General features: G+C 57.5%; 1 protein-coding gene across 1 annotated transcript in view; it reads right to left on the reverse strand.

The window, feature by feature from the left end:
* Positions 1 to 6,457: 6,457 nt before the first annotated feature.
* Positions 6,458 to 18,912, reverse strand: part of LOC120381499 (arachidonate 12-lipoxygenase, 12R-type-like) — an 84,977-nt gene continuing 72,522 nt past the window's right edge. The window contains exons 11-14 of the mRNA XM_039499677.1: positions 9,065 to 9,186; positions 8,362 to 8,462; positions 7,673 to 7,843; positions 6,458 to 6,765 (exon numbers count right to left, since the gene is read on the reverse strand). Coding sequence (XP_039355611.1) covers positions 6,586 to 6,765; positions 7,673 to 7,843; positions 8,362 to 8,462; positions 9,065 to 9,186 — 574 coding nt within the window. The 3' untranslated portion in view covers positions 6,458 to 6,585. The remainder of the gene's footprint in view (positions 6,766 to 7,672; positions 7,844 to 8,361; positions 8,463 to 9,064; positions 9,187 to 18,912) is intronic.

Genomic DNA, 18,912 nt, shown 5'->3' on the forward strand with positions numbered 1-18,912 from the left:
GTTTTGTCTCCTGTGCCCTCCTTCCTCCAGCACAGCACGCCACCATCTCTGTGCATCTCGAGCAGAGAGAATACACATGCACCAGCAGCAGACACAATTTTCTACACTCCGGGTGCACCCCCTCCCCCCCCCGAGTCTGGCACCTGAGGCAGCCGCGTCAGTTCGCCTCATGGTAAGTCCAGTCCTGGGTGTAGTATTGCTAACAGAACGCAGACAGCAATATCTGTCAACGCGTAGGTGTCTTGGCATTTAGCCACCAATGCCATGAGGTGGCCTGCCTCAGTTTCCCCTTCTACACAGCAGCGGGGGCCTGTTCTGCTTTTGCTGTTGTGCCAAGCTTCCAGTCTGCTGAAAAGTAACATGCTGGTGGGGCTGGCTTGTCACCATCGCTAGCACGTACAACAGTTTCTTCCACCAATCCGGTAGGTCCCAGATCTTTAAAGGGTTAACCACTAGTATTAACTCCTTCGTCTTGACCCATAGATAGAGTAGAAAAAGACACAAGATTAACAGCAAAGCTACAGTGGACAGGCTTTTTTTCCCCACACAGTTTAGCTTGTTTAGTATCTACAGCATATTCCCAGTTCGTTGTGCCCCCTGGTAGGCACTCTGATGCCCATTCTCCTGCCTCTTTGTAGAAGGCTTTTAATTCAGGCACCTGTTCGGGGCTTTGGCAAGGAAAGGGTGCACTGCAGCCATGCCTGGCCTCCACCCCTCCCTCTGGCATTTCTCTGGGCTGGACCCCACTCCCTTGTGAAGTTTCACCCATGCAGAGATGTTTTCCCCCTGCCGCCTTGACGAGCCAGTCTTCTCGCTTACAAGAGTAGCAAGAACAACATCTTTCAATGGACCCCTTTGGACACCCCACTTTCTGTTCCCGACAGGTCAGCCGGATGGACTCCCCCTCCAGGAGATCTGACCCCCAGTTCTCCCTTCAAACCGGATCTACAGGCGAGGGGTTTGGCATTTTAAAGGCAGACTTTCCCCCCTCCTCCTGGGAAACGGACTCTCCGCCCCCCACTCACCTTCTGTCTGGACTTCCCTATCTGGGCTCCCCTCTGGGTCAGACACCCCTGGGTCCCCCAAATGGGACGGTGACTCTGGCCCAGCTGTGGGCTCCCAGCTACCAGCTATAGCAGACTCGTCACTAGCCAGCAAAATTCCCCCCCTTTCACTTCCAGCTACAGAGTCCCTGGGGTCTGTTCCCACCGCAGTGCTCACCAGGACCCCAACTTCCACCTTCAGGCAGGGCGGCTCTAGGCACCAGCAAAACAAGCTGGTGCCTAGGGCGCCAAATCTAGGGGGCGGCAGGCTGGGCCGGCGGACCTGCCGCAGTCATGCCTGCGGGAGGTCCACCGGAGCCCTGGGACGACCGGACCGGCCGCAGGTATGACTGCGGAGGGGGCGCTCGTCCCGCGGCTCGCCGGGACCACCCGCAGGCAGGACTGCGGCAGCTCAGCGAGCCGCGGGATCCGTGAACCATCCGCAGCCGGGAGGTCCAGCCGAGCCACGCAGGACCAGCGGTCCTCTGCAGTCATGCGCGGGAGGTCCGCTGCTCCCGCGGCTCCGGGGCGCCTCCCGCGCATGACTGCTTGGGGCGGCCAAAAACGTAGAGCCGCCCCTGCCTTCAGGACACAGGAAATACCCCTTAATGCCATGGCTCATGAAGCCATACACACGCACCCTGGACAGCAGTAAGGAGCTGTTCAACTATAGGCTGAGCAAGTGCAGACTGGTGGTAAAATGTGCCTTTGGATGTTTAAAGGACGCTGGCGCAGTTTACTGACTCGGTTAGACCTCAGCAAAACCAATATTCCCATTGTCATTGCCGCTTGCGGTGTGCTCCACAATATCTGTGAAAGTAAGGGGGAGACATTTATGGTGGGCTGGGAGGTTGAGGCATATCGCCTGGCCGCTGATTACCCACTGCCATACACCAGGGCGACTAGAAGAGCACAGTAGGGCACGCGGTGCATCAGAGAAGCTTTGAAAACCAGTTTCATGACTGGCCAGGCTACGGTGTGAAAGTTCTGTTTGTTTCTCCTTGATGAAAATCCACCCCCTTGGTTCACTCTACTTCCCTGTAAGCCAACCACCCTCCCCTCCTTCGATCACCTCTTGAAGAGGCAATAAAGTCATTATTGTTTCAAAATCATGCATTCTTTATTAATTCATCACACAAACAAGGGGATAACTGCCAACGTAGCCCAGGAGGGTAGGAGGGAAGGACAAGGTCACATTGCACTTCAAAACTTATTGAATGCCAGCCTTCTGTTGCTTGGGAAGTCTTCTGGGGTGGAGTATTTGGGTGCCCGGAGGGCCCCCCCACCAAGTTCTTGGGCCTCTGGGAGCGGAGGCTATGGAACTTGGGGAGGAGGGCAGGCAGTTACCCAGGAGCTGCAGCGTCCGTCTGTGCTCCTGCTGCATTTCCTGCAGCTCCACCAGACACCGGAGCATATCAGTAGCCTCAGCATTGAATCCTGTCTCCTCTCATTGTGCTGCCACCATCTCTCCTCTTGCTCCCGCCACCTCTCCTCTTGCTCGTCCCTCCTGTCCTCGTGTTCATTTTCTGCTTTCCTGGACTCTGACATTGTTTGCCTCCATGCAGTCTGCTGAGCACTTTCAGTGCGGGAGGACTGCATGAGCTCAGAGAACATTTAATTGCAAGCGCGTTTTTTTCCACCTTCTTATCTACGCTAGCCTCTGGGGTGGAGATGATAGGGGGAGTGTTGAAACATTTGCAGCTGTGGGAGGAAAAAATGGGAGAATAGTATTTAAAAAGACACATTTTAGAGAACAATGGGTAGACTCAGATCCAGACTAACACGGCTACCCCTCTGATAATGGGTAGACTCTTTCACAGTGAACCAAGCTGTTAACATTACATAGCACATGTACTTTCAGTACAAGGTCACATTTTGCCTCTTACATTGAGACCCTGCCGGTTTGGTGTGAGAGATCACACACGCAGCACCCTCTTTTCCCATACCAAGCACCTGTTGGGTTGGCCATTTAAGAGGAGGGGCTGTACTGGCCGCGAATGCATCCCAAGTCTTCAGGGCAGAAGCCTTGGGATCCCAAGTCTTCAGGGCAGAAGCCTTGGGATCCCAAGTCTTCAGGGCAGAAGCCTTGGGATCCCAAGTCTTCAGGGCAGAAGCCTTGGGATCCCCAGTCTCCAGGGCAGAAGCCTTGGGATCCCAAGGCTTCAGGGCAGAAGCCTTGGGATCCCAAGGCTTCAGGGCAGAAGCCTTGGGATCCCAAGGCTTCAGGGCAGAAGCCTTGGGATCCCAAGGCTTCAGGGCAGAAGACTTGGGATCCCAAGGCTTCAGGGCAGAAGCCTTGGGATCCCAAGGCTTCAGGGCAGAAGACTTGGCCGCGAATGCATCCCAAGTCTTCAGGGAAGAAGACTTGAAACAAGTCCTCACTCTGTGTTTGTTAGCAACAAGTCAGAGACAGTTTATTACAAGACTGCGGTCGGACAGGGGGCCCCCCCGGCCTTAGGCAGATCTTCCCCCTACAGGCAGTATAAGACAAGTATTTACACTTTCCCGTTACATACATCAATGGCTATCGGTTATCCTTTGTTAATACAAACTCCCTTTAGACACGACCTTATCTCAAGGTTTCTGCTTAAATCCGCATTCCATCCTTAGCAACTAAAAGCGAGGGGATAAACGGCACCTCTTACAACTCTTGCATGGTTAGGGTTAGGGTTAGGGCTGCCTTTCATTCTGTCCTTAAATTGACTGAAACATTTCCCCTGCTTTTAATTCTGCTGCCACATCATTAAACGCGCTTGCTTTTAAACCATGCATTATATTTACACAGATACACTCACCAGAGGTGCCTCCTCCGGCTTCATGGTCCATGAGCTTGGGTTGGGCGGGTATTGGCTCCAGCGTGATAAACAACTCCTGGCTGTCGGGAAGAATGGTTTCTCGGCTCGCTAGCCTCCTCCTCCTCCTCCTCCTCCCTATTGCGTGAGACTGCCCCCTTGCAAGGGTCCATGCACAGGGGTAGGGTAGTGGTGGGGAGCCCCCCCCCTCGCATTGCATGCAGCTCATCATAGAAGCCGCATGTCACACACAAAGTGCTGCAACATGACACTGAGGCAGGGGGAGGGGGCGAGACTCTGCCTGCTGGAAGCCAATGGGAGCAGCTAAATCAGGCCCAGGCGCCCAATCAGCCGCTCCACACTCCGCACCCATGAGGGGAAGGAGGAGAAATCCCAGACAGTTGCACCGGCCCTGGGCAAACCCGACAGCCCCACCCCACCGCTTGCCTGCGGGCCGCACCACGATCCCACGCGGGCTGCATGTTGTGCAGGCCTGTCCCAGCCTCTGTTCTGGCTTTTCCAGGCCTTAATTGCTGCTCAGGGTTAATTAAAGCCACAGCTGTCCTGTAACACCCTGCTGTCCAGGGCAGGGTTTGGGGACAGGTATTTTGCTACCCATAGACACAGGACTTGGTGTTGGATGGGTGATTTCACTTGAGCCTTGTGCCTCCCTGCGCTAACCCACAAGACTCCTGGCTCCCAGCCCTCCCTGCTCTAACCACCAGCTCCCACTCCCCTCCCAGAGCCGGGGAGAGAACCCAGGAGTCCTGGCTCCCAGCCCCCCCTGCACTAACCCACCAGACCCCACTCCCCTCCCCGAGGCAGGGAGAGAACCCAGGAGTCCTGGCTCCCCGCCCCCCTGCTCTAACCACCAGCCCCACTCCCCTCCCAGAGCCGGGAGAGAACCCAGGAGTCCTGGCTCCCAGCCCCACTCTAACCACCAGCTCCACTCCTCCCAGAGCCGGGAGAGAACCCAGGAGTCCTGGCTCCCTGCCCCCCCTGCTCTAACCACCAGCCCCACTGCCCTCCCAGAGCCTGGTGAGAACCCAGGAGTCCTGGCTCCCAGCCCCCCCTGCTCTGACCCACCAGCCCCCACTGCCCTCCCAGAGCCGGGGAGAGAACCCAGGAGTCCTGGCTCCCAGCCCCCCCTGCTCTAACCACCAGCCCCCACTCCCCTCCCAGAGCCGGGGAGAGAACCCAGGAGTCCTGGCTCCCATCCCCCCCTGCTCTAACCACCAGCCCCCCTGTAACGATGCTGCCTTTTGTGGGATATTTATGAGAATATCAATTCAGGACAGATTGTTTAGAGCAGGGCAGTCACAGCCCTAGGCTGGGGTTCCTTTGCACACCAAGGGAAACCAAACCCGCCAAATGGAGATGACGTCGGTCTCACCCCACTGGCTGACCACAAGTCACACAAGCAATTCCCTCAGACACTCCAGTATCCCCACCAGTGCCGCTCGTTATGGGGATGAATGGTTATGAAAACCAAGACCCCAGTAAAAGAAAAAAGGTTGCCTCGATCCCAAAGGACCAAGGTCAATATACAAATCAGATCTTACCCACAAATCACAGTTTCCAGTCCTTTAGAATCTAAAATCTAAAGGTTTATTCATAAAAGAAAGAAATCTAGATGAGAGCTAAAACTGGTTAAAGGAATCAGTTACAGACAGTAACGGCAAAGTTCTTGGTTCAGGCTTGTCGCAGTGATGGAATAAATCAGGTTCAAATCAAGTCTCTGGAGTCCATCCACAGCTGGGATGGGTCAGTCAGTCCTTTGTTCAGAACTTCAGTTTATAGCAAAGTCCCTCCAGAGGTATGAAGCAGGATTGAAGACAAGATGGAGATGAGGTAACATCACCTTGTATAGTCTCTTCCAGGCATAAGGACACTTCTTTGTTCTTACCGTGGAAAATTACAGCAAAATGGAGTTTGGAGTCACATGGGCAAGTCACATGTCCATGCATGACTCAGATCTGTACCGACAGTAGCCAGGAAGACTTCTTATGTGGATTGGAGTCTCCCAAGGTCCATTGCCCGTTAACTGTTTCTTGATTGGGCACTTAACTTGCAAATTACTTTCTCAAGAAGCTGACCAAATGCTTTACCAAGGCTACTTCAGAATTAGAACACATTGAGATACAAGTACATAGCCAATATTCATAACTGCAACTACAAAAATGATACACGCATCCAGATAGCATAATCATAATCAGCAAATCATAACCTTTTCACAGACACCTCACACAACAATCTTCGCTGCAAATATATAGCAGTGGTTGCAAAAACGATCTATACAGTTACAGGTTATGTCAGTAACATCACACCCCTCTGCTCTAACCACCAGCCCCCTCACACCCCCCAGATCCAGGTATAGAACTAAGGAGTCCTGGGTCCCAGCACCCCCCTGCTTTACCCACTAGACTCCCCTCCCCTCCTCGAGTCAGGTATAGAACCCAGGAGTCCTTGGCTCCCAACCCCCCTGCTTTAACCCACCAGCGCCTCCCAGAGCCGGGGAGAGAACCCAGGAGTCCTGGCTCTCAGCCCCCCTGCTTTAACCCACCAGCGCCTCCCAGAGCCAGGGAGAGAACCCAGGAGTCCTGGCTCTCAGCCCCCTGGGCTGTACCCCACTAGACAGAATCAGCCAGTCAGAGTGGAACCAGTCTGGTTTATTGTTCCTGGGAGAGGATCACAGGGACAGCGTTGCCAGCGGCCGCGTGGGGCCCGTCCCTGGGGCTCGCCGGTCGGGCTCAGATGGACGTGCTGTTCTCGATTTGGTGGGGATCCAGGTAGCGGTAGGGGATGGGCAGGGATTTGTTCCTCTCTTGGATCTCCTGGGAGAGCTGGGCCAGGCGCCCCTGGAAGGCTGCGATCAGCCGCTTGGGCTCCTCCTCCGTGAAGTGCTCCTCGGGGTATGTGCCCAGGGATCTCTGCAAGGGAACGGGAGAGCAGTGAGGGACAACACGGAAGGGCTCCCTCACCTGATGCTGAGATGCAGCCACCTCTGGGGTGGGGCGGCTGGTTACCCAGGGACCCCTCGCCCGGCGCTGAGATGCAGACACCTCTGGGGTCGGGTGGCAGGTGATCAGGGGACCCCTCGCCTGGCGCTGAGATGCAGCCACCTCTGGGGCGGGGCGGCCGGTTACCCAGGGACCCCTCGCCCGGCGCTGAGATGCAGCCACCTCTGGGGTAGGGCGGCTGGTTACCCAGGGACCCCTCGCCCGGCGCTGAGATGCAGCCACCTCTGGGGTGGGGCGGCCGGTTACCCAGGGACCTCGCCCGGCGCTGAGATTCAGCCACCTCTGGGGTGGGGTGGCTGGTTATCCGGGACCCTCGCCCGGTGCTGAGATGCAGCCACCTCTGGGGCGGGCGGCTGGTTACACAAGGATCCCTCATGTGCCCTAGAGCGCAGGAAGGTGTTTAACAGCTGTGTAGCAACACTGGGAAGAGTTCACGCCAGGGAGGGAAGGAGAATCCTGTGGCCGGTTGAAACAACACGGTGGAATTTATGGGTGTTTGAACGGAATCCCCCAAAGTGCAGCTGGGCCGGGACACCTGGGTTCATGCCCTGGCTCATGGGAAATGTCAGCGGGTCCTTTATTGTTACCACACGGGGGGGGAGAACTCAGCTGAACGGCTCATTAAAGAGACACCCCCAGCCACAGCCCAGCGCCCCTAGCGCCACCCTGGGGCCAGCCCTGCCTGCCAGGGGAGAGCGCCCCCTGCCGAGCCCCCCGCCCTGCCCCACAGCGCCCCCCACTGCCGGCCCCGCCTGCCAGGGGAGAGCGCCCCCTGCTGCCCCTGCCCCACGGCCCCCCATAGCTCCCGTGTCCTCACCGAGTCCCCCAGCTCGCAGCTGAGGACCCAGAGGGTGTAGATGGCGATGCTGGTGCTGTTGACCTCCGGGATGGTGTCCAGGTAGCTCTCCAGGGAGGAGGTGCCCTTGGCCTGGGGCGGGGGGTTCCTCATGGAGGACGGGAAGTTGGGCATCCAAGCGCCGAACTCGTACTGCGGCCCAGAGAGACCCCCCAGTCAGAGCAGCCGGGGACCCCCCAGCCCAGCCAGGGATCCCGTCCTCACCCCGCCCAGGGGGCATCAGCACAGGGAAGGTCTGGCTCAACCAAGAGGCCTGGGCACCCGGGGCTTGGTCGGAATCTCTCCCACGGCCAACGGGTGGGAGAATCAGGAGGGGTGGGGGGACTGAGTGCGGCAGTGGGGGAGGGTCCTGGGGGGCTGGGGCAGGGTCCTGAGGTGTCCAGGATCTCACTGGAGTTGGGTGCTGGGTGGGGGATTGGCCGCTAGAGCAGGGTCCTGGGGATTGAGGTGTCATTGGGGTGGGGTGCAGGGTGCGGGTGTTGGTGGCGGGATCCCAGGTCCCCATGCTGGGTGCCGGGATGTCAGTGGCTGGACCCCAGGGCCCCGTGTGGGGGGGTGCAGGGTGGGGGTGTCGGTGGCTGCACCCCAGGTCCCTGTGGGGGGTAGGGAATGAGCCCCCCCCCCGAGCACCCTGGCTGGCCTCTCCCTACCTGCCCGTTGCTGAGGGCGGCGTGCCGGGCCGAGCAGCAGTAGATCCACATGGTCAGGTACTTGATGAGCTCGGGGATGCTCTGCAGGGATGAGGGGAAGCCTGCGGGATGGAGACTGACCTGTCACTGACCTGGCCCGACCCTGCTCTGTGGCCTTAGGCTGGGACCCCTAGAGCCGGGTTTGATGCCTCCCTCTGCCGGAGCCTCCCCCAGTGAGTCGCTCCCCTGCTCCAGGTCTCAGCTCAGCCACGCGCCATCTCCCTGCCCTGCCCGTTCCCACGGCGGGGCCGTTCCCAGTCACCCCACAGCCCCGTCCCACCACCGTGATCCAGGCCACCCTGTCCCTGCAGGGTCGCTGGCCCCATTGACTCCGATGGAGAGACACCCATTGACACCAACCGGGATCCGATCCCATTGACTCCAATGGAGAGACACCCATTGACGCCAGCTGGGATCTGGCCCCATTGACGCCAATGGAGAGACGCCCATTGAACCAGCTGGGATCCGGCCCCATTGACTCCAATGGAGAGACACCCATTGACACCAGCTGGGATCTGGCCCCATTGACTCCAATGGAGAGACGCCCATTGACATCAGCTGGGATCTGGCTGACAGACACGCAGTCTGGAGATGTCCCCCAGCCACCCCTGCATGGAGCCCGGTGACCAGCGGCTGCAGAGCTCTGGGTTCACATGGCCCTTACCAGATGCCTCGTTCCCCAGGAAGCATTCATGGAAGATCTCGTCTGCCCAGGCCTGCAGCTCGCAGTCGGCCAGGACGTGGGCGTCGCTGCGGTAATAGTGTCTGACGATGCCGGAGACGAAGCTGGAAAGAACAGAGATGTGTCGGCCTGGATGGGTCGATGCAGGCCACATCACTCCCCAGTGCACCAGCGTCACTCAGCCAGCATCACCAAACAGCCCAGTGGTACTGTGCACCCTGGCCGTTACCTAGTGTCCCCTCCACTTCGCCCTTTCCTAGCTGTGGGAGCATGGCCTGGTGGCTAAGCCGCCGGCCTGACCTCCAGGTGATCCTGGATCTCGTCTACAGCAGAGTTGAAGTTTTCATTTCAAATTAGACTTGCTCTTGTGGAAGTTAATACATTAAATAAGCATCACCATTGACACAAAACATCTTGGCTTGACTGAAACCAAGTGTTTCCATTCACCCCCAATGAGACCTTTCCCCGGAATTTGATTTGGGGCAAAATTCCCAAAAGTTTGACTTTTCCTCTCCATTCTTGTGTATTTACAAGTTTTCATTCATTTTTCCTAAGCCAACCAATCTACCACACAAAGTAAGTGACGGGGGTTAGGATAAAGGCAGGGGAGGGGATGTGACATATCTATCTTCAGTGTCTACATTGATCATAGACCTCTAATAAATCAGTCCAAATTGCTTTGAATTTTTCATGCATTCCCTTTCTCCGCAATGCCAGCCATTCGTTAGCTGTGTGATAAGCCAGATCACCAAGCCAGGCATCAATATTTGATGGGGGTTGACTTTTCCATTGTGGTAGGGTTACTTTTTTAGTGCCCAAAGCTGCCCATTGGCACCACACTGCCTTGTTACTAGGGAACCTCCAGATATCAGGAATAGAATCTGTGACACACTGTACCTCAAAATAGCTCCCTGGAAAACCCATATGCGTCATTCATCAGAAGGGACCATTATGATCATCTAGTCTGACCTCCTGCACACCGCAGGTCACAGAATCTCACCCACCCATCCCTGTATCAAACCCCTATCCTATGTCTGAGTTAGTGAAGTCCTCAAATCGTGGTTTGAAGACCTCAAGCTGCAGAGAATCCTCCAGCAAGTGACCCTGCCCCACACTGCAGAGGGGGGCGAAGGTTTAAAACCTCCAGGGCCTCTGGCAATCTGCCCTGGAGGAAAATTTCTTCCCGACCCCAAATATGGCGATCAGCTAAACCCTGAGCATGTGGGCAAGACTCACCAGTTTATATCCATTTGTTCTTGTGTCCACATTGGTACTGAGCTTGAATAATTCCTCTCCCTCCCTGATATTTATCCCTCTGATCTATTTATAAAGAGCCATCATATCCCCTCTCAGCCTCCTTTTGGTTAGGCTAAACAAGCCAAGCTCTTTGAGTCTCCTTTCATAAGACAGGTTTTCCATTTCTCAAATCATGCTAGTAACCCTTCTCTGTACCTGTTCCAGTTTGAATTTATCCTTCTTACATATGGGAGACCAGAACTGCACACAGGATTCCAGATGAGGTCTCACCAGTGCCTTATATAATGGTACTAACACCTCCTTATCTTTGCTGGAAATACCTCGCCTGATGCATCCCAAGACCGCATTATTAGCTTTTAACGGCCATATCACAGTGGCGGGTCATAGTCATCCTGTGATCAACCAATACTCCAAGGTCCTTCTCCTCCTCTGTTACTTCCAACTGATGCGTCCCCAATTTATAACCAAAATTCTTGTTATTAATCCCTAAATGCATGACCTTGCACTTTTCACTATTAAATTTCATCATATTACTATTACTCAAGTTTACAAGGTCATCCAGATCTTCCTGTATGATATCCCGGTCCTTATCTATGTTAGCAATAACTCCCAGCTTTGTGTCATCTGCAAAGTTTATTAGCACATTCCCACTTTTGTGCCACGGTCAGTAAGATTAAATAAGATTGGTCCCAAAACCGATCCCTGAGGAACTCCACTGGTAACCTCCTTCCAGCCTGACAGTTCACCTTTCAGTAAGAGCCATTGTAGTCTCCCTTTAACCAGTTCCTTATCCACCTTTCCATTTTCATATTGATCCCCATCTTTCCAATTTAACTAATAATTCCCATGTGGAACTGTATCAAATGCCTTACTGAAATTGAGGTAAATTAGATCCACGCGTTTCCTTTGTCTAAAATCTGTTACCTTCTCAAAGAAGGAGATCAGGTTGCTTTGGCACGATCTACCTTTGTCAAACCATGTTGTATTTTGTCCCAATTACCATTGACCTCAATGTCCTTAACTACTTTCTCCTTCAGAAATTTTTCCAAGACCTTGCATGCTGCAGATGTCAAACTAACAGGCCTATACTTACTCAAATCACATTTTTCCCCTTTCTTAATAATAGGACCTATGTTAGCAATTCCCAGTCGTGGTACAACCCCTGAGTTTACTGATTCATTAAAAATTCTTGCTAATGGGCTTGCAATTTCATGTACCAGTTCCTTTAATATTCTTGGATGAAGATTATCTGCCCCCCCACCCCGATTTAGTCCCACAGTGAGGGAGGGGCGGACTGGGAAACTGGCCAGGCTTCTGACCAGGGTGAGATGGTATAGTCCTGGTGTGCAAGGCTGGGGAGAATTGGCTGGTGCTCTCCTCTGTGTGATTCGTGAGTGGCTCAAGGAGCTTTCATGCAATGCAGCTGGGTGCGTGAGGCAGGTGTCTGAAAAAGAGCCTTTGGGGAATTCCAGTTTTTAACTCAGAATTCTTTATGTGGCAGGAATAGGGCCGCCCAGGGGCAATTTGCCCCAGGCCCCAGGTCCTTCACTCGCCCAGGGCACCGGAAAGCTCTTGCAAGACCCAGGGCCCCGAGCTCCTTCCGCCCAGGTCTTTGGCAGTGGGGTGGGGTGGCGGAAGGACCCTCGCCGTGAAATTACCGCCAAGCGGGACCCGCCACCAGTACTAGGTCTTGGCGGAAATTCAGTGGTGGGGCCTCCCGCCACGGGCTTCGCTCATCGGGCGGTGGTCCTGGAGCGGTGGGATCCCCACCGCCGAATTACGCTGTGCCGGGGCCCCTGCTGCCGAAGACCCCAGGCCCTGAATCCTCTGGGCGGCCCTGGGCAGGAAAGCCGTGTTTCCAAGCAACTCTGAGCCGGTGGGAATGTTCCATGCCATCTGCTTCCTCGCCACCCTCTGCCCCGGCCCTGCTCCTTACCTCTCAATGGCCGACCAGATCTTCAGCCCATCATCCCTGTAGTAGTAGTTGGGGATGCAGTCAACCCCGCGCTCGTGGATGTCATCAGGTAAGCAGAGGGAGTTGTAGGTCAGGCAGGACATGCCTTTGGCCATCAGCACCTTGGTCCCCTCGATCCCCGAGCCCATGCCCTGGGAAGGGACCAGAGACAGAGCCTTCAATCTCTGAGCCAGCGGGCGGGTTAGAATGAAATATCATCACGACCTATTTCAGCACAACGAGACAACTGACAATACGCCCCTGTGACAAATGTGCCTCCCCGATGTTTCGCTTTGCGTTGTACCCCAGAAATGACCAATCACTCGCAACCTCCGGTGTTTGTCCAACCAGTTCTTAGAAACCTCCAATGATGGAGATTCCACAACCTCTGTGCTTGCTCCAGAGTTAACTTTCTTTAGAGAGAGAAAGCTTTTCATAATATCTAACCTCAATCTCCCTTGTTGAAGATTAATCCCATTTCTTCTTCTCCTGCCTTCAGCAGGACCAGAGAACAATTGATCATCGTCCTCTTTGTAACATATTTGAAGACTATCAGGTCCCCACTCTCGGTCTTCTTCTCTCAGGACTAAATGTGCCCTTTTTTTTTTAACCTGGCCTCATAGATCAGGGTTTCTAAACCTTTTATCATGTTTGTTGTTTTTTTCTGGACTCTCTCCAATTTGGCCACTTCTCTCCTAAAGTGTGATGCCCTTTCCCCACCCAGTTCTCCAACTGAGGTCTCACCAGGGCCAGACAATGACCTCCTGGGTTTTACTCACAACACTCTTAGTTAATACAGACTAGAATGATATTATCCTTTTCCCCAAGTGTGTCTAATTATTGCCTTTATATTCCACTATAATTTCAGATCCTTTGAGCAGTAAGACCCCAGCAGCCAATTATGTCCCAGGTGGGCATTGGATTTTTCCTTCCTCAGTGGTGCACTTCCCACTTGTCTTCATGGAATTTCAGCTTGTTGATTTCAGCTTCAATTTTCCAAGCTGTCACAGTGCTTGAGTTCTAATCCTGCCCAAGAAGTGCTTTGCAACCCTCCTGGCTTGATGTCAGCCTCAAATTATATCAACAAACTCTCCTCTCCGTGAGTCCAAGTCATTCATGACAATAATGGAACATTGCGAACCAGGCCTGACCTCCTTGTGGGACCCTACTCAGATTCCCTGTTTGACAGCTGACCATTGAGAATCCAGCATTTTTGGTGTCTGGTCTTTCAAACTACCCGCCATAGTAATTCCATTCAGCCCAAATTTCCCTATTCAGACCCCATCAGATTCCGTGCTCCCACCTGTTCATGCTCCGGCTGCCACTCTGAGGCCTGGGTCTATGCCCTGCTCCCGGATTCAGCTCAGCCCAAGAGGCCTGAGCTGAGCCCCTGTTCCTCTGATACTTGAAATTCAGAGGCCTGAGTGTACTGTTCCCGTAGCCTGCAAGAGGCCTGAGCCTGTACTGTTCCAGCCTGCCGCAAGAGGCCTGAGCCCCTGTCTGCTCACCTGCCGCAAGAGGCCTGAGCCCTGTACTGTTCCCTGCTCAGCCTGCCGCAGAGGCCTGAGCCCCTGACTGTCGGCTCAGCCTGCCGCAAGAGGCCTGAGCCTGTACTGTTCCCGGCTCAGCCTGCCGAAGAGGCCTGAGCCCTGTACCTGTTCCCTGCTCAGCCTGCCGCAAGAGGCCTGAGCCCCTGTACTGTTCTGCTCAGCCTTGAGAGGCCTGAGCCCCTGTACTGTTCACTTGAGCCTGCCGCAAGAGGCCTGAGCCCTGTACTGTTCCCTGCCCGCCTGCCGCAAGAGGCCTGAGCCCTGTACTGTTCCCCTGCTCAGCCTGCCGAAGAGGCCTGAGCCCCTGTACTGTTCCCTGCTCAGCCTGCCTAAGAGGCCTGAGCCCGTGTTCCCTGCTCGGCCTGCCGCAAGAGGCCTGAGCCCCTGTACTGTTCCCTGCTCGGCCTGCCGCAAGAGGCCTGAGCCCCTGTACTTGTTCCTGCTCAGCCTGCCGCAAGAGGCCTGAGCCCACTGTTCCCAGCTCAGCCTGCCGCAAGAGGCCTGAGCTGTACTGTTCCCCGGCTCAGCCTGCACCAGAGGCCTGAGCCCCTGTACTGTTCCGGCTCAGCCTGCCGCAAGAGGCCTGAGCCCCTGTACTGTCCCCGGCTCAGCCTGCCGCAAGAGGCCTGAGCCCTGTACTGTTCCCGGCTCAGCCTGCCGCAAGAGGCCTGAGCCCTGTACTGTTCCCTGCTCAGCCTGCCGCAGAGGCCTGAGCCCTGTACTGTTCCTCCAGGCCTGCCGCAAGAGGCCTGAGCCCTGTACTGTTCCTGCCCAGCCTGCCGCAAGAGGCCTGAGCTCCTGTACTGTTCCCGGCCCAGCCTGCCGCAAGAGGCCTGAGCCCTGTACTGTTCCCTGCTCAGCCTGCCGCAGAGGCCTGAGCCCTGTACTGTTCCCTGCTCAGCCTGCCGCAAGAGGCCTGAGCCCTGTACTGTTCCCTGCTCAGCCTGCCGCAAGAGGCCTGAGCCCTGTACTGTTCCCTGCTCGGCCTGCCGCAAGAGGCCTGAGCCCCTGTACTGTTCCCGGCTCAGCCTGCCGCAAGAGGCCTGAGGCCCTGTACAGTGCCCTGCTCAGCCTCCCGCATGAGGCCTGAGCCCATGTACTGTTCACTGCTCAGCCCGCCGCAAGAGGCCTGCGCCCCTCTACTGGTCCCTGCTCAGCCTGCCGCAAGAGGCCTGAGCCCCTGTACTGTTCCCTGCTCAGCCTGCCGCAAGAGGCCTGAGCCCCTGTACTGTTCCCTGCTCAGCCTGCCGCAAGAGGCCTGAGCCCTGCCCTGCTCAGCCTGCCGCAAGAGGCCTGAGCCCTGTACTGTTCCCGGCTCAGCCTGCCGCAAGAGGCCTGAGCCCTGTACTGTTCCCTGCTCAGCCTGCCGCAAGAGGCCTGAGCCCCTGTACTGTTCCTGCTCAGCCTGCCGCAAGAGGCCTGAGCCCCTGTACTGTTCCCAGCCTGCCGCAAGAGGCCTGAGCCCTGTACTGTTCCCTGCTCAGCCTGCCGCAAGAGGCCTGAGCCCTGTACTGTTCCCTGCTCAGCCTGCCGCAAGAGGCCTGAGCCCCTGTACTGTTCCCTGCTCAGCCTGCCGCAAGAGGCCTGAGCCCTGTACTGTTCCCTGCTCAGCCTGCCGCAAGAGGCCTGAGCCCCTGCCTGCTCAGCCTGCCGCAAGAGGCCTGGAGCCCCTGTACTGTTCCCTGCCTGCCTGCCGCAAGAGGCCTGGAGCCCCTGTACTGTTCCTCCTCACCTGCCTGACAAAGAGGCCTGAGCTCTGTACTGTTCAGTGCTCAGCCTGGCCAGAGGCCTGAGCCCTGTACTGTACCCTGCTCTAGCCTGGGCCGCAGAGGCCTGAGAGCCCCTGTACTGCTCCTCGCCCAGCCTGCCGCAAGAGGCCTGAGCTTGCACACTCCCTGCTCAGCCTGCCGCAAGAGGCCTGTTTCCTAGACATTCCTGCCCAGCCTGGCCAGAGGCCTGAGCCCGTACTACCTCCTCTGCCTAGCCTGCCGCAAGAGGTACCTGAGCCCCCTGTATCACTGTTCCCCTGCTCAGCCTGTCAGCAAGAGGCCGAGCCCCTTTACTGTTCCTCGCTCAGCTCACGCAAGAGGCCCGAGCCCCTGCACTGTTCCTCGCTCAGCCTGTCGTGAAGAGGCCCGAGCCCCCTGTACTGCTCCCCTGCTCAGCCTGCCGCAAGAGGCCTGAGCCCCTGCACTGTTCCTGCTCAGCCTGCCGCAAGAGGCCTGAGCCCTCTGTAATTGTTCCTGCCCAGTCGCCGCAGAGGCCTGAGCCCCGTACTGTTCCTGCTCAGCCTCTGCCGCAGAGGCCTGAGCTCCCAACACTCCCTGCTCAGTTTGCCTAAGAGGCCTGAGCTCCTGTACTGTTCCCTGTCACTGCCGTAAGAGGCCGAGCCCTTTACTGTTCCCTGCCCAGCTTCCGTCGCAAGAGGCCTGAGCCCTGTACTGTTCCTGCCTGGCTCTGCCGTGAAGAGGCCTGGAGTCCCTGGTATTGTTCCCTGCTCGCCTGCCGCAAGAGTGCCTGCTCTGTACTGTTCCCTGCCTGCCTGGCCGCAGGCCCTGAGCCTCTGTGATGAGCACCTCTCTGCTCCGGCTCTTCGAAGCGTAAGAGGCCTGAGCTCCTGTAATTGTTCTCGGTTCAGCCTGCCGCAAGAGGCCTGAGGCTCTGTACTGTTCACGCCCTCTTGCTCGGCCTGCCGCCAGAGGCCTGAGCTCCTGTATACTGTTTCCCTGCTCAGCCTGGGCCGCAAGAGGCCTGAGCCCCTGTACTGTTCTACTTCTGCCTCAGCCTGCAGCCGCAAGAGTGCCTGAGCCCCTGTACTGTTCACGGCTCAGCCTGCCACGGGCAAGAGGCCTGGAGCTCCTGTAGCTGTCCCTTACGGCCTCACCTGCCGCAAGAGGCCTGAGCCCTGTACTGTTTACTGCTCAGCCTGCCGCAAGAGGCCTGGAAGGAGCCCCTGTACTGTTCCCCTGCCTCGCCTGCCGCAGAGGAGGCCTGAGCCCCTGTAACTGTTCCCTCGGCCCGCCTGCCGCAAGAGGCCTGAGCCTCCTGTACTGTTCCCTGCCCGCCTGCCGCAAGAGGCCTGAGAGCTTGTACTGTTCCCTGCTCGCCTGCCGCAGAGGCCCAAGAGCCCCTGTACTGTTCCCTGCTCGGCCTGCCGCAAGAGGCCTGAGCCCTGTACTGTTCACTGCTCGGCCTGCCGCTAAGAGGCTCCGAGCTCCCTGTATCACCCCGCTCGCTCACGCAGGAGGCCTGAGCTCCTGCACTGTTCCCGCTCGGCCTGGGCCGCAGGAGGCCTGAGCTCCTGCACTGTTCCTGCCCGGCCTGCCGCAAGAGGCCTGAGGCCCCCTGTACTGTTCCCCGCTCAGCCTGCCGCAAGAGGCCTGAGCCCTGTACTCGTTCCCCTGCCCTGCCTGCCGCAAGAGGCCTGAGCTCCTACTGTTCACGGCTCAGCCTGCCGCTAAAGAGGCCTGAGCTCTGCACTGTTCCACACCAGCCCGCTGAAGAGGCCTGAGCCCTGTACTGTTTACGGCCGGCCTGCCGCAAGGCCCGAGCCCCTGTATTCGTTCCCTGCCCAGCCTGCCGCGAAGAGGCCCGAGCCCTGTACTGTTCACGGCTCAGCCTGCCACAGAGGCCTGGAGCCCTGTGCACGCCCTGCCTGGCTCGGCCGCAAAGAGGCCTGAGCCCCTGTACTGTTCACCGTTCGCCCGCCGAAGAGGCCTGAGCCCGTAATTGTTCACTGCTCGCCTGCCGCAGGAGGCCCGAGCTCCTGTGTCGTTCCTCGCCCGTCACGCAAGAGGCCTGAGCTCCCTGTAATTGTTCACTGCCCGCCCGTCGCAAGAGGCCTGAGCTCCTGTACTGTTCAATGCCCGCTCGCCGCAAGAGGCCCGAGCCCTCACTGTTCCCTGCCCGGCCCGCCGCAGAGGCCTGAACCTCTGCATTGTTCCTGCTCGCCTGCCGCAAGATATTCCCAGAGTTCTGCATTGTTCTCGCTCGCCGTTTGGGCAGGCCTGCTCCTGTGGTAATTGTTCTGCCTGCCTGCCGCAAAGAGGCCCGAGCCCCTGCATTGTTCCCTGCTCCGGCCTGCCAGCGAGGCCTGAGCCCTGTACTGTTCCCCGCTCACCCGTCGCAAGAGGCCTGAGCCTCCCTGTACTGTTCCCTGCTCGCCTGCCGCAAGAGGCCTGAGCCCTGCACTGTTCCCTGCCCGGCCTGCCTCTAAGAGGCCTGAGCCCCAGACTGTTCCCCTGCTCGGCCTGCCGCAAGAGGCCTGAGCTCCTGTACTGCTCCCGGCCCACCTGCAGCAGCGCCTCTCCGAGCCCTGTACTGTTCACGGCCCGGGCCCGCCGCAAGAGGCCTGAGCTCCTGCAGCTGCTCACGGCCGGCCTGCCGCAAGAGGCCTGAGAGCCCCTGTACTGTTCCCTGCCTCGGGCTCGCCGCAAGAGGCAAGGCCTGAGCCCTGTACTGTTCCTGCCTGCCTGCCGCAAGAGGCCTGGAGCCCTGTATCACTGTCTCCCGCTCGGCGTTTCAAGCAGGCCTGGAGCCCCCAGGCTGTTCCCTGCTCGCCTGCCGCAAGAGGCCTGAGCCCTGTACTGTTCCCTGCCTGCCCGCCGCGAAGAGGCCTGAGCCTCTGTACTGTTCCCTGCTCGGCTGGGCCGCAAGAGGCCTGAGCCCTGTAATTGTTCCCTGCCTGCCTGCCGCAAGAGGCCTGGAGCCCTGTAATTGTCTCCCTGCTCGCCTGCCGCAAGAGGCCTGAGCCTGTAACGTTCCTGCTCGGCCTGCCGCAAGAGGCCTGAGCCCCTGTACTGTTCCCTGCTCGCCTGCCGTGTTGGGGCATTGCACTGTTCCTCCTGCTCGGCCTGCCGCAAGAGGCCTGAGCCCTGTACTCAGCACCCCTGCCTCGGCCTGGCTTAAGAGGCCTGAGCCCTGTACTGTTCAGTGCTCAGCCTGCCAAGAGGCCTGAGCCCCTGTACTGCAATTCTGCTCAGCCTGCCGCAAGAGGCCCGAGCCCTGTACTGTTCCTGCTCAGCCTGCCGCCAGAGGCCTGAGCCCCTGTACTGTTCCTGCTCAGCCTG

The sequence above is a fragment of the Mauremys reevesii genome, linkage group 14 (assembly GCF_016161935.1).
Source record: "Mauremys reevesii isolate NIE-2019 linkage group 14, ASM1616193v1, whole genome shotgun sequence".
NCBI lineage: Eukaryota > Metazoa > Chordata > Testudines > Geoemydidae > Mauremys > Mauremys reevesii.